This window comes from Tursiops truncatus, chromosome 1 (genome assembly GCF_011762595.2).
Source record: "Tursiops truncatus isolate mTurTru1 chromosome 1, mTurTru1.mat.Y, whole genome shotgun sequence".
NCBI classification, from domain to species: Eukaryota; Metazoa; Chordata; class Mammalia; order Artiodactyla; family Delphinidae; genus Tursiops; species Tursiops truncatus.
Genome location: NC_047034.1, coordinates 176,386,641 through 176,400,409, shown reverse-complemented (window position 1 = coordinate 176,400,409; position 13,769 = coordinate 176,386,641). Strand labels below are relative to the sequence as shown.

Genomic DNA, 13,769 nt, shown 5'->3' with positions numbered 1-13,769 from the left:
AGAAAAAAATAGGGTCAGCAAACTTTATTAACTGAATAAGCAAATATATTAATTACTGGCACTTATGACCTTTCTAAACACTTCATCAAACAAGTATTAATGTTGCAGTTATTATTAATTGAAGTCACAATTGGGGGAGAGGCTATGTTACTAAATTATCCCACTGGTACATCTTCCTCCGATTAGAAAAGGTTTTAAAATGTCAGATTTCATATAAAAAAGCATTTAATTCATTTTCCATTCTAGGCTTTGAATGTTTCTAAGATACAAATGGCTTCCCTTAATTAAGCAAGAGAAGGCTTCGTACACTTGGGCATGGACTTTTTGTTTGTTTGTTTTTTTGCAGTACGCGGGCCTCTCACTGTTGTGGCCTCTCCTGTTGCGGAGCACAGGCTCCGGACGCGCAGGCTCAGCGGCCATGGCTCACGGGCCCAGCCGCTTTGCGGCATGTGGGATCTTCCCGGACCGGGGCACGAACCCGCGTCCCCTGCAGGCGGACTCTCAACCACTTTGCCACCAGGGAAGCCCGGGCATGGACTTTTTAAAACCCCTGCCAAATGAAAGTGCTGTATTCAGGAATCATGTGCAGATATTATGGATACTTACAAACAACTCAGAAGCAAGATCAGAAACGTTGCCAACTTGGGGCTTTATAATTCAGGCTGAGGGATTATCAAGGGACCCAACCATTAACACAGCACTAGCAGATGAGGCGCTCAAAGGCTGAGAACAGCTGCTGCCTACCTTACCGTCCTCCCACCTTTCTCCATGACTGTGGCCCAAAGTGAGAGCGGCCTGGGGAGAAAATTAAATTCAGGCCAGTGCATTTTGCTACTTACTAGCTACTCTGATAAACACGTGAAACGCATGGCAAAAAGAAAGATTAGGGATTACCCAAGAATTTTAATTATTTCTGTTATCCTTGTTACTAATTCCACGAGTAATAGGAAACTGGCATGAATTAGTCAAGGCTCTTTAAAGGTAAATATAATCTGCTTGACGGAAAGGCTTTAATCCCCCAAGTCAAAAGCTACCCTGTTCCTCAATTAGCCTCTACCTCCCATGTGCTCGCATTGTCTATTGTGAACTGAGTATGCTCTGTCCTTCGCCAGGTGCTGGGGGACAGAGCAGAGTGTGCAGTCTCCACCCCGAGGCCACCAGTGAATAAGTCTTGCAGTGGCGGGAGGGGGGTGCATCAGTGGGGAGGTGCCCCTGAGGAGGGCTGGGCCTCAGCTGCTTCATCTGAGAGGTGCCCAGAGGACCCAGGGCTCTGGCTAAAATCTCAGAGTCAGGCCCACATTCTATTAATACTCTGGCCACATTAAGTCTATCAAGACTCAGGACCAGTTTCCTGGGTGTGCCGGGCCCCATGCCTGGTTTAATGCTCTGCTGCCATCTTGAAATTCCTAATAATTTTTGAACAAAGGAGCCCCACACTTTGACTACGCAGCTGGTCCTATCAATATTCATCATTAACTACGTCTGAGATACACAAAATGAAATGTGACTGGATTCTGCATTTCAGATGGAATAAATTTTGCTCCTTAAAAGTCACTTATTAGACAACCTCATACAAATCACTCAAGTTTTACACTATCTACAATTTGAGTTTATGACCTTCAATTTTTTTTTTCTTGGTGGTCCTTAAAATGGAAGTACTGTATTAATACTTTTAAGATTTAGGAAGCGCTCAGAATAAATATGTCTTCACTATACTTTAAGCAGGTATTAAAGATGACATTCATTTTTACTGTTTTAAAATTCACTTTCAATCTAAAGACATTTCTAAGTGTTTTATACTATGAATTGAAGATTGGGTAAATAACAAATGGTTTAATTAAAGAATAAATCAAAGGACCAGACAAACCAATTTACTTTAACAAAGTACTTTTTAGCCAATTAGTATTAACAAAACTGTAATGAATGAAGAAATGTCATTTTCTAAACTAGTCATAGTTTAAGAATTCTAGTGTTTCTTACAATTCCTTTCATAAAGTTAAGCCTTAGATATTTACTCTGCTGTGACTAGGGTGTCCCCCAATCACTGGGTCTGCAGCATTGTACTAGCTCATCCCTCAGACCACAGGCAGAAATCAGGGCCTGGGGGATGGACGCTTGGCCACAGATGCTCTCAGCCTTTCTTCAAGTGAGAGGTGACAAAAACAAAGAGCTGCATGGCTGGGTGCCTGCAAAGGTTTGAGGGATTGATAAGATTTAGTCCTAAGGAAAGCTGACTGAAGTCCCAAACAATGTTTGGAAGAAAACGGTTTCTTTGTGAGCTAGCAAGTGCCCAGGCTGAATGATCAATTGTCAGGGACGTGTGAAGAAACGTCTCTTTTACAGGGAAGGCTACTTTAGTGCAGAGGACAGACCTTTCAAAGCTCCTTTCAACTCAAAGTCTAATGTCCTGGGTAGAAATGATATGGGAGATAGGGGTGAAGGAAGGAGTTGGTTGGATGAAATGCCAATTTATCCCGAGAGCAGGAAAAAAAATCAGCAGCTTAGAAATGTCATAAGAAAACACTTAGACAACTGTGATATATGTATCTAATTAAAAAGATGCTCCTGGGAGTGATTACGGAGGTCAAGAGTGAATGTAGAATGGTGCAGCTACTCTGGAAAACAGTTTGGTACCTCCTCAAAATGTTAAACATAGAGTTATAAGACTCAGCAATTCCACTCCAGTTATACACCCAAGAGAACTGAAAATGTATGTCCACACAAATATATGTCCAAGAGAACTGAACATGCATGTTCACAGCAGCATTATTCATAGTAGCCACGAAGTGGAAAACAACCCAAATGTCCATCAACTGATGCATGGATATATAAAACGTGGTCTATCCACATAGTATGGAATATTGTCTTAGTCTCTCTGGGCTCTATAACAAAATACCATAGACTGGGTGGCTTATAAACAACAGAAACGTATTTCTCACAGTCCTGGAGGCTGGGAAACCCAAGATCAAGGTGCCAGCAGATGCAGTGTCTGGTGAGTGCCCATTTCCTGGTTCATAGCCATCTTCCCATTGTATCCGCCGGTGGCAGAAGAGGCAAGGGAGCTCTCTGGGGTCTCTTGCACAGGGGCACTGATCCCATTCGTGAGGGCTCCACCCTCATGACCTAATCACCTCCCCAAAGCCCCCACCTCAAAATACCATCACATTGGGGATTAGGTTTCAACATATGAATTCTGGAGGGACACAAACATTCAGTCTATAGCAAATATTATTCAGCTATAAGACGGAATGAGGCACTGATACCCACTACAACATGGATAAATCCTGAAAACACCATGCTAATTGAAAGCAGCTAGTCACAAAGGCCACATATTATAATGATTCCACTGATATGAAATGTCCAAAACAGGCAAATCCATAGAGATAGAAAGTAGATTAATGGTTGCCAGGGGGGAATGGGAAGAAGGGGAATTTGGAGTGATTGCTAAGGGATACGGGGTTTCTTTTGGGGGTGATGAAAATGTGCTGCAGTTAGATATTGGTGATGGGTGCACAACTGTGAATATACTAAAATCACCGAACTGCATACTTTAAAAGGGTGAATTTTATGGTATGTGAATTATATTTCAATAAACCTGTTTTTCAAATTAAAAAAGACTGGATGCAGGAAAGTCTTCTTTTGCCCTAAAACAATAAGTTCCAGAAAGTACAGATCAAGGTAGACTTGAAGAGTAGCAGACTTGATAGAACAGTTCTTGTCACGAGAGAATGAGACTGGTTCAAAACATATTCATGGGCTTCCCTGGTGGCACAGTGATTAAGAAACCACCTGCCAATGCAGGGGACACAGGTTCGAACCCTGGTCCGGGAAGATCCCACATGCTGCAGAGCAACCAAGCCTGTGCACCACAACTACTAAGCCTGCGCTCTAGAGCTCGCGAGCCACAACTACTGAAGCCCGCGTGCCTAGAGCCCGTGCTCTGCAACAAGAGAAGCCACCACAATGAGAAGCCCGCGCACCACAACGAAGAGTGCCCCCCCCCCCGCAACTAGAGAAAGCCCGCGCACAGCAATGAAGACCCAACGCAGCCAAAATAATAAAAAATAAAATAAAATTCAGACATAACTGCTGCAAAGAAAAATTCCAGGAAAAAAAAATTCATGCCCGACCAAAGGTAAAAAAGAAACACACGGTTCTTCTTCTACCATGCCACTGCATACTTCTCAATGGGGTTCTGGAATAGAAGGAAGTTAACTTTCAGATGTATCTTATTGGTTTTTAAGAAGTTCTAAATTCCATGACTTTGAAGTAATTGAATCTTTGCCTAGAACTTTAAAAATAAAAAAGCCTTAGCAACATATCTTGTGGAAGTTTTTAATCTAATATCATCCTACAGCTGAATGAGAAAATGAAGAAAAATCTCTCTAAAACATAGGGAAGAAAGGATCTATCAAATAGGGGACAACTGGATGCTGTGCCCCAACTCCTAGGTGGTGGTGACTCTATGGAAAAACGGGCACCTTGCATCAGGCTGACATGCGGGCAGGGCAGGACTGTCATAGTCTGAAGGTTCCTAACTCTGGCCTTTGCATAGCCTCTACTGGTGTCAAAATGTCACTTGTGAGGGTTTGGGGTTTTTTAAACAGTGCAAGAACATGACACTGCATAAATCATTTCCACCAACTTTGAATCTACATTCTGGAGATAGAACAGCTCTACTAAAAATCTAATATCACAAATCAATACCTTAAATTTCAATTATAAAAGATAAATTTCTTAAGTACCTCTGCTCTTACCAAATCATGACCAAAGTATATTTTTAAGAACGTAATGATCTAAAACCTCAATTAATCAGAAGGGGTGAGAAATAAGACTCAATGATTTTCAGAATAACCAAATCTCCTATTTTGTTTCAACTCTTATAAGCGAAAACTCTATCCAAAAAATTACATTTTCCTATCTTAGAAAGCAGTAACAAAAAAAATTCAATCCTTTTCTTTCATGTCTTAAATATTTAATATCCCTCAGGTTCCTCATCTTAAATGTTAAGAATTGGCTGAGTAAGCTTAACCAAGTCCTAAAACTAGTATCATGGAATTATAGCATTTTCTAATTCCAATAAAAAAATGTTATCACATTTCATTAAAAATTCATTTATTGGTCATATTCCTCATACCTAAAACTTAATTAACTGCTTTTTTTGGCTCAAAAATCAAATAGTACTGACCCAGATAATGTATGATATGAATGCCTAAAACTTCCTTTTTAAAAAGAATTTCTAGGAAACTGTTTGGTTTTATGGTTTTTTTCCTGAGAGTAGGATGCAGCCAAAAGCTGGACTCCAGTTAACTGAGGGTTCCAGTTAATCGAGTCACGGCTCTTAAATCGGAATACATTCAGGATTATTAACATTTTATTATTAACATTTTATTATTTCTTTAGTTATAAGTCTCGTGAAATAAATTTACTTTCAGCAATAAAAATGTTAAATTAAGTGTAATATTTAGGTCTATAATAAAATTATTTTTCCTCAAAGTTGCTTGTGAAAAACAAGGTAAAAAATTAAGCTTTCCCAAAAAGCTGAGAATTACAGTTTTTTTGAAAAATGAACTCGAAGTGGTAGCCACAGAGCTATAGCCGTCAAAGGCTGATACAGACTTTTATGATCTAATACTCCAATGCTGCAATCAACATAATGAATCCTTGAAAAATTACCTACTAATGAAGTCTTATATCCGTGTTATAGAATTCAAGTTCCTTTATACTCTGTCTGTAATGCTTTTCTCAGTACGTAACACTTATCTGTCAGGTAAAAATTAGGATGTAAAGACACTACGCTGGACAGAGTTATACATTCATTCACAAAACACTGAGTGCCTACTGTGTGCGGATACATATGTGAACAACACAGACCAAAATACCCTTCCACTTTGGGGCATATGTTCCAGTGAGGGGAGACAGGCAATAAACAGAATAAGTAAATAACAGAGCGTGTTAGAATGGGGTAAGTGCTATGGAGAAAAGAAAAAGTGAAGCAGGGGAGGGAGGACTCAGGGGTTCCGAGAGATGAAATTTCAACCAGGATGGTGAGGAGAGGCTCCACTGAGAAGTTTGTGCGCAAACAGAAAAGTAACAGTGAATGTTATCTATTGGTTTTGAAACGCATTACAAGATTGCATTTATTTTTATTTAATATTCATATAAGCTTTCTATTTTCTCTATTTCAGTTTTCTATTTCCCGATCAATGATGGACTGGAGAGAAGGAAGGCAGTATAGGGCATGCCAAGGAAATTTCTCCTAATGTTTTGGTTTACTTGAGTTTTTTTGAGAACTACAGCTACAATTAAAGTGAAATTTAGGGTTCTCCATAAAACAACGAATTAATAGTCACAATGGAATTTATATTACAAAACCTCACATTCTCTCCTTGTTTATACGTTATCTTTCCCCCATTACTTTTAGAGGTAGCTACAGTATGAATGAACAGCAGTTACTAATGTCACACTGTTTTGCAGGATTAAAAATTCAGGTATTAGTTGAAATGATCATCTTTTACAATTAGCCCACAGAAAGTGTCCCCACAAACTGCCTATTTAAATACAAAATTTATTTGTAACATCTCAAAATGAAATCGTTTTATTAGCATTTCATGGAACATTCATGAGACGTTTTTCTAACCTGCAAGCTGGAAAAAAAACAACAAATGCAATAGAATAACTGATGTTTAAAATGTGTTTTTATTTGGAAGACTAAGATTCTTAAGCATTATAAATGCACCAAGAAAAGCTTAGAGAAAGTTAGCAAATTACAAAGGACTCAAGCCCTCAACACGTCTTTCACATAAGATTTCTGTTAGTCCGCCATAATGAAGACATTTGATAGCTGAAATCTTCATTAATGCTAATGGACTAATTAATTAGCCCATTTGCTAATTCAATAATGAACACCAAATGCAGGTGAATGGACAAACTTAAGAAAATGTGGATTTTAACAAGAAATATTATCACTGACTAAACTAAATATACTTGAACTGTTCCCAAAATACCCAATCCAAGCACATATTTTTAAGCTGTGTGGGTTTTCCCCAAGAGAAGCAAACTTTGACATTTTTTCTTGGATCTATTAGACTTAGAGACCTCCATCCCACATCTGGAAAGAACATTTCAAACTTACCTTGATGTAAAATCAAACTGAGAACAATTAGCTACTTAGTGACTGAGACCTGAATTTGACAGAGTCAAAAGAATGTTAGAAATGAAATAAATGAAAGAAGTATTCAAAGTTTATCATCCTGGATGTGAAGAAAGGAACATACAACAAAACATGCACTTGCCTCTCCTGCCCTTTAATTTGGGAACACCATACTCTCTTGATATGTCATGCCCAGAAAGAGAAAATGATAATTATTTTAAAAGCTTTGCTAAATTGAAATATGACCATTTCATTCGGCCTTCCATCAACCCTCCCTCTCTCAAAATTTCTGATTTAAAAAATCAGAAGGATAGATCCAAGCACTCTATAGACTACACCTAGATTACTTTGCTCCGAGGCCGAGGAAAATGTTTATGATTCCAAGATCCACTCGGAAGCATATATCTGCAATGCGTAAGCTTTTCGTTGGCAAGATCAGTCAATATCAGAGAGCGTGTAACGCTGAAAAGATTAAGCGGTTGAAGGTTAAAACAACAACAAAACAATCAATTCACTAAGTAATATGTTTTGGCCAAGTAACCATAAAATAATTTCGGCCCTAAGGAATCAAAGAGCGGTTTCTCGTTTTTGCACGACCTAAATTACTGTCAGAAAAACTGCACCAAGGCGTCGGGGGTGGAGGAGAGGAAGATTTCTGACACCGGGTGAGACGACGGTCGTAAACCTCATCACAATTTCACCTTTGGGTGAAAAGGTGGGAGGGGAGCCAGAAGTTTCAGCCTCGGCTCGTTCGAAAACACGTTTAAAAGACCCTGGAAGGAGGCGGAAAAGGGCGCAGACGCCGCGTCCGCGGTAGAACAGCAGCAGATAATCGGGATCTGGGGAAAGGATGCGGAGAAGTGGGCTCTTATGTAAGCACACACCAAAAATTGTGCGTGCAAACCCGGCCTGATGCACATCTCGGCACACAACACACGTACCCGGTATCTCACCCCAGGGATGCCTCCCCAGCCTGCGGGCGCTGCCGAGGAAGACTGACCGACACTTCGGCCCTTCTGCACGTCCCCCCAGATCCGCGCAGCCACCAACGCGGCGCGGGTGCGATGGGGGCGGCCAGCTTCCCCCCGGCGCCTGCAGCGCGCGTCCACAGCCTCTTGCACCGCGACCCAGAGCCGCGCGCCGGGCCCCGAACCCCGCGTCCCGACCCGGCTCCCGGCGCTCAGCCCCCGCGTCCCTACCCGGCCCCGACGCTTACCTCGCGCGGCCCAGACCCCGCCGCCGCACAGCAGCCCGGCCAGCAGCAGCCAGGCGGCCGGGGCCAGCGCGGGAGCAGGGCGGCGCAGCATCGCTCCGGCTCCCGGCGCCGCGGCCCGCCCGAGGCGGGAGCGGCAGGGACGCGCGCGGGGCGCCGAGCGGGGCTCTCGTGGCCCGAGGCCGGCTGCTTGGCGCTGCGGCGAGCACCGGGGTCCGAGGAGGCGCCGCCGCCGTGACGCTGGGCCGCGCGCTCGGGCCGCGGGCGCCCTCCCCTCGGCGCAGGCAGCGCTTCGCTGGAGGCAGAGGCAGCAACTAAGATGGCGGCGGCGCTCTCCCTCGGGTCCGGCGAGGGTACCCGGCCGGGGGCGGGGTGGCGGCGGGAGGGGCGGGGAGGGGAGCGACGGCGGGGTGGGGAGGGGAGCGACGGCGAGGCGCGCGCGCGGCGCCCCGGGGAGCGCGCGGGGCGTGGGGTGGGGGCGGGGCGCGCGGGCCTACGAACCCGCCGGCGGGTCCTGGAGCGCGCGCCCGCGGGGCCGCGCCGGGGATTTGGGCCCGAGAGAGAGGCTGGGAGAGGATCCGGGGGCTGCACCCCCCTGTCAGCTGCCGCAGCCGAGGCCATCAACTCCTCATCCCCACGCGCGCTCACAGGCCCCGGAGCCGAGCGAGAGCTACCCTGGGGCCCGTGCCTCCCCTTTCTCCCCTTCCCAACCCCACCCCAAGGAGTGCAGACCCCGCTGGAGGGTGCAGCCCAGGGCCGCTGAGCGCCAACACCCTGCGCCACTTGGAGCAAGTCACGTCGCCTCCCAGAACGTCGGTGCCCTCTTCTGCCAAGTGGCGGTGATGAGAGGGAGCTTGCGGGGTCGTGAAAGGTATTCAAGGAGACGAGGTCAGCGAAACGCGCTTTGTAAACAATCAAGGGCTGCGCAGCACGTGCTGCAGCGGTTCCAGCGCTGGGAGGGAGCTTGCTTGTTCCAAGTCCGTCCTGAATTTGTAACTCAGGATTCCTCCATTTGCTGAAGAAATCCGTCTGTGGCTTTTTAAAGGCGGGTTGTGCAGGTGACCCTTTCTAGATCTTAGTGTGATGCTAACGGTCCCTTAGAAATGCAGAAATCCAAATGGATGAAGAAGGGTCCCTTCAGGGCTCTTGGGTCCTCCTCTTTTCTTCCTGTCCTGGGGTCCCTACCTCCCCCCGACCCCTGGGGGCGCCTCACACTAGAGGAAAGGACCAGGACAGTCATGGGTGGTCTCCTGAGTGCCAGGCACTGTGCCCTATGAGCCGACTTTATTGGCTTCATTTTGCAGAGAAGGAAACTCAGGCGAAATGACTTCCCTAGTTGAAACAAATACTGTAAAAAGATCAGCCCTCAAGGACAGGGCTGGCATTAAGGAGACACCCACAGCAAAGGTTAAACGATAAAATGTTAATTATTCAAGACTCTGCTGGAAGAGCTATCAAAGGTGATTCACCGCACAGTGATTGCCCTTGGCCCTGTTTGCTGAGAGGGTCTAACCGGCTGGTGGGCTTTGTGGAGACGGCTTTGTCGAGACCAGCTTGGGATGGGGTGAGGGAGGGTGGGCGGGCAGCCTGGGAGGCTGGGAGGAGAATGAGTCACTCAGTTTGTGGAGAGCAGAGGACTTATTTAGGAGAGTAGTGGGTGAAGAGCCCAGAAAGGTAGATCGAAGCCATTGTGAGGTGCCTTAAATGTCAGGATGAGGGATTTGGACCTAATCCTACAGGCCACAAGAAGACCTTGGACAGCAGTGAACAGAGGTGTGATGTGACCTTGGAGGGAGTTTCAAAGCAGTCTGCGATGGAATATGCTCTTCCCTGTCCTTTGTCCCTCAAAATCATCCTCCACCAAAGCCTGAAGACTCCACATCTCATCCCCCTGCCCATCCCGCCCCTGAGTCCAAGAGGACTAGACTCCCTTGGATAGACCCCTCCCCCAGGCACCTGCCTGGCCCCCCATTTGCCATCTCCAAGCCATGCCCCCCACTCCTTCTCTCCAGCACTGCAGAGTCATCCTCTCCGGGTGTTGCTGTTGCTTCCGGGCCTTCCTGGTTCCCAGTGGCTCCCTGCTGCCACCTCATCAGGCCCAGACAGCTCTGCTGGGCTTCCCACCCCTCATGCCTGGGCCCCACCCAGCTGACCTCAGGGCCCACTGTCTCACCACTCTCTGAGTTCAAGTTCATTCCTTCCCAGGGGCAGCATCACATAGTACACCATCCCCAACCTTTGCCCTGAGCCTCAGGTCCTACCAGTGCACTTTCTGGGCTGCCTCCTCCAGGAAGTCCTCTGGACTATCAGGCCCTCACTCCCCAAACCCACATGCTCTTAACCCAACAATCCAGGCTTCGTAATCTGCTACTTTGTGCTGTTGATTGACTACTCCACATGTGTCCTCTTCTTCTCCACACTATTCTAGTGGGAAGGACCCAGATGGTACAGTCAGACAGCACTGGATAGGAATTCTGGCTTCTGCTACTACGAATGACCTTGGACAAGTTACAGAACCTTCTGAATCTCTTTCCTCACCTGTGAAATGGGATAATGATACCTATTTCCTAGAGTTGTGAGAATTAAATGAGATGATGCAATTAAAGTGCCTCCTAGAGACTAATATACAATAGGTCTAAACCTATGGTAGTTTGTTCTTTTCCTTCGAGCTCCTAGCGTACTGCTGAACATACAGTAGGTCCTCAATAAACACTCGGTGATGAACGAAATGAATTGCTGAGTTAGTTTTTTATTATTATCATGCAGATCACATCTCAGAGAGTAAAAAACATAGCCTGTAGGTTTCCAGGGACCTTGGAGATTTACAAAACATAAAATCAGAAAGGCATAATCTCAGAACTATGTTTTGAGTCAATAGGCTGATGCCAAGAGGGAAAATGTATTCGGTTCTATAAGCAACACAAACTGAAGCTCTTTGGTGTCTGCAATCCTGATCCCTTTATCTTCTTACCCACTCTGTCCCTTAGAGAAACAGAGACATAGATCTAAGCAGGTCCAGCGGCAGGTGGGCAGGCAGGCGGCCCCAGAGCTCAGTGCAACCTGCACACGCTGAGATAGTGCCCATAGGACAGTTAGTCCAGCTGCAAGGCTCAGCTTGAGCGTGTTGGAAGCCAGGGAAACCAGTGAACTCAGTCTCTGGTTGGCCTGACGATAGCCTCAGCCATATTGGCACTTTGCAGAGGTCTCCACGTGATGGATGGCCTCAAAATGGCCCTGAGATGGGGATCGATCCAAGCTGAGGCTATGGGTAGCAGAGAGGGTCCTTGCCTGAGCCAAGCCAGCTGCTGACTCAGCAGCAGCTCTGGGAGCCCTGGAGTGGGGGAAATGAGGCACCACCCAGGCCCATCCTTAGGCGGCGACTGACTGGGAGGTTGAGCCGGTGGCTTTGTCAGCCAGGCAAGGAAGACTTGATCTTTTGAACGTATAGTCAGCCCGTCTGTGCAGTAAGTAGAGAGGACACAGAATTTCCATGGTGCCGCATCTTTTGAAATGGCTTTTGCTAATAACAATAGCCTAAGCTTTCTACCTGGAAGTGACATATTACTTATGCCTCCAGCAACTCTTTCCAGAAGGTACTTTTATGGTTCCAGATGAGCAAATGTAAAATTTGCTCAGCTCATTGCTCGAAAGAAGGACACCTGGGATTCAATTTCATGTCTGAGCCCAAACGATGCCTTCTCCCTACAGGAAATTACGCCCAAGATGCAAAAAAAAAAAAGCCCTGCACGGGATCCCACAACTTGGAGCCAGCCTGCCCCTCCACGTCAGACCCTCCAGCTGTCCGAGGTCCTGGGAGGCATTCCTCATCCAGGCTGGGGTTCCTCACTGGATTGTTCATTCCCAAGTCCAGAGTAGAAACGGATGAAATGAAGGCTTATGCAGGAAGGCTCTTTGCCAGAAGGCCGAGTCCTTCTCTGGTGGGCGGGTTATTACTATTAACACAGCATGTGCTGCTCGGCCAGTGTTTGTGGAACCGAAGCTGGAGGCAGGCAAGCCATCGTTGTGGCCGCTCTCCTAATGATGTTCTTGGGGGAAAACCCACTTCAGGGCTGCGTGGGAGAAGGTTGTGAGAATCTTGATGAGAGTGACAGATAGGACTAAAACCACAGCCCCAGCACCACCACCAGGGTTCCCCGAGGCCCTGGAAGCCAGGAGGTCTGGCCCCGTCGCTGCCTTCTAATGGCCTGGCCAGGTCACTCCATTGCCGTTAGAAGGGATAATTAATGAGGGACGAGACGACGTGTGCTTAAGAGCAGGAACTCTGGTGGGACAAACCCATATCTATCCGCTTCCTTCCCTTTTATAATATTTCCATTTAATCTTTTTTTTTAATTTATTTATTTTTGGCTACCCTGGGTCTTCGTTGCTGCGCACGGGCTTTCTCTAGTTGCAGCGAGCGGGGGCTACTCTTCGTTGCATTGCGCGGGCTTCTTAGTGTGGTGGCTTCTCTTGTTGTGGAGCACGGGCTCTAGGCGCGTGGCACTCTAGTAGTTGTATCACGTGGGCTCAGTAGTTGTGGCTCACGGGCTTAGTTGCTCCACGGCCTGTGGGATCTTCCCGGACCAGGGCTCAAACCCATGTCCCCTGCATTGCGCCACCAGGGAAGTCCCTCCATTTAACCTTATAGGATTATATTAAATATTGGCATGGGTCCAAAGTCAAATCTAGAAAGCAAGATGCTCAGAGAAGTCTCGTTCCATTCCTGCCTCTTCCTTCCTGTCCCCTCCTCCCCTTGAAGATGACCATTTTGTCTTTTTTGGCTTATCCTTCTATTGTGGGAATTTTTTTTAATGCAAGTGAATATTTAGATATGTCTCTCCCTTTCCTAGATAAAAAGCAGCCTATCACGGGACTTCCCCGGCAGCCCAACGATTAAGACTCTGCACTTCCACTGCAGGGGGCACGGGTTCGATCCCTGGTCAATGAACTGATATCCCCCATACCATGCAGTGCGGCGGGGGGTGGGGGGGGAAAGCAGCATATCGCACCAGGTGTTCTGCATCTTGATTTTTTTCACTTAGTAAAATATCCTGGAGATGGTTGCATCTCAGTATACAAACAGTCTTCATTCCTTTTCACAGATGCATAGTACTCCCTCGTGTGGCATAATATTGTAATATAATAAGAAATCCATATTTGGCCTGTGTCCCCAGATCCTAGCACAGAGCTCCTAAATCCCTTGGAATTTCCTGGGTGACAGGAGCATCTTTTGTTCTAATGAGGTGATTCTTGGTGGGCTCCTGGATAGTTTCAGGATGAGGGCCAGTCACCAGAAAGACCAAGCCATGATTAGAAGCTTGGAAATTTCAGCCCCACTCTGCCCCAACCTCAGGGAGAGGAAGGGGGCTGGAGATTGAGTTAATAATCAATCATGCCTACATA

The 13,769-nt window shown here is 46.3% G+C and overlaps 1 protein-coding gene across 2 annotated transcripts in view; it reads right to left on the bottom strand.

Moving 5' to 3' along the window:
- The window catches only part of CLSTN1 (calsyntenin 1), a 78,512-nt gene extending 69,835 nt beyond the window's left edge, over nt 1–8,677 (bottom strand). For both annotated transcript variants that reach the window (XM_033843657.2, XM_073796432.1), the window contains exon 1: nt 8,370–8,677. In XM_033843657.2, coding sequence (XP_033699548.1) covers nt 8,370–8,460 — 91 coding nt within the window. In that variant the 5' untranslated portion in view covers nt 8,461–8,677. The remainder of the gene's footprint in view (nt 1–8,369) is intronic.
- Nucleotides 8,678–13,769: the final 5,092 nt, after the last annotated feature.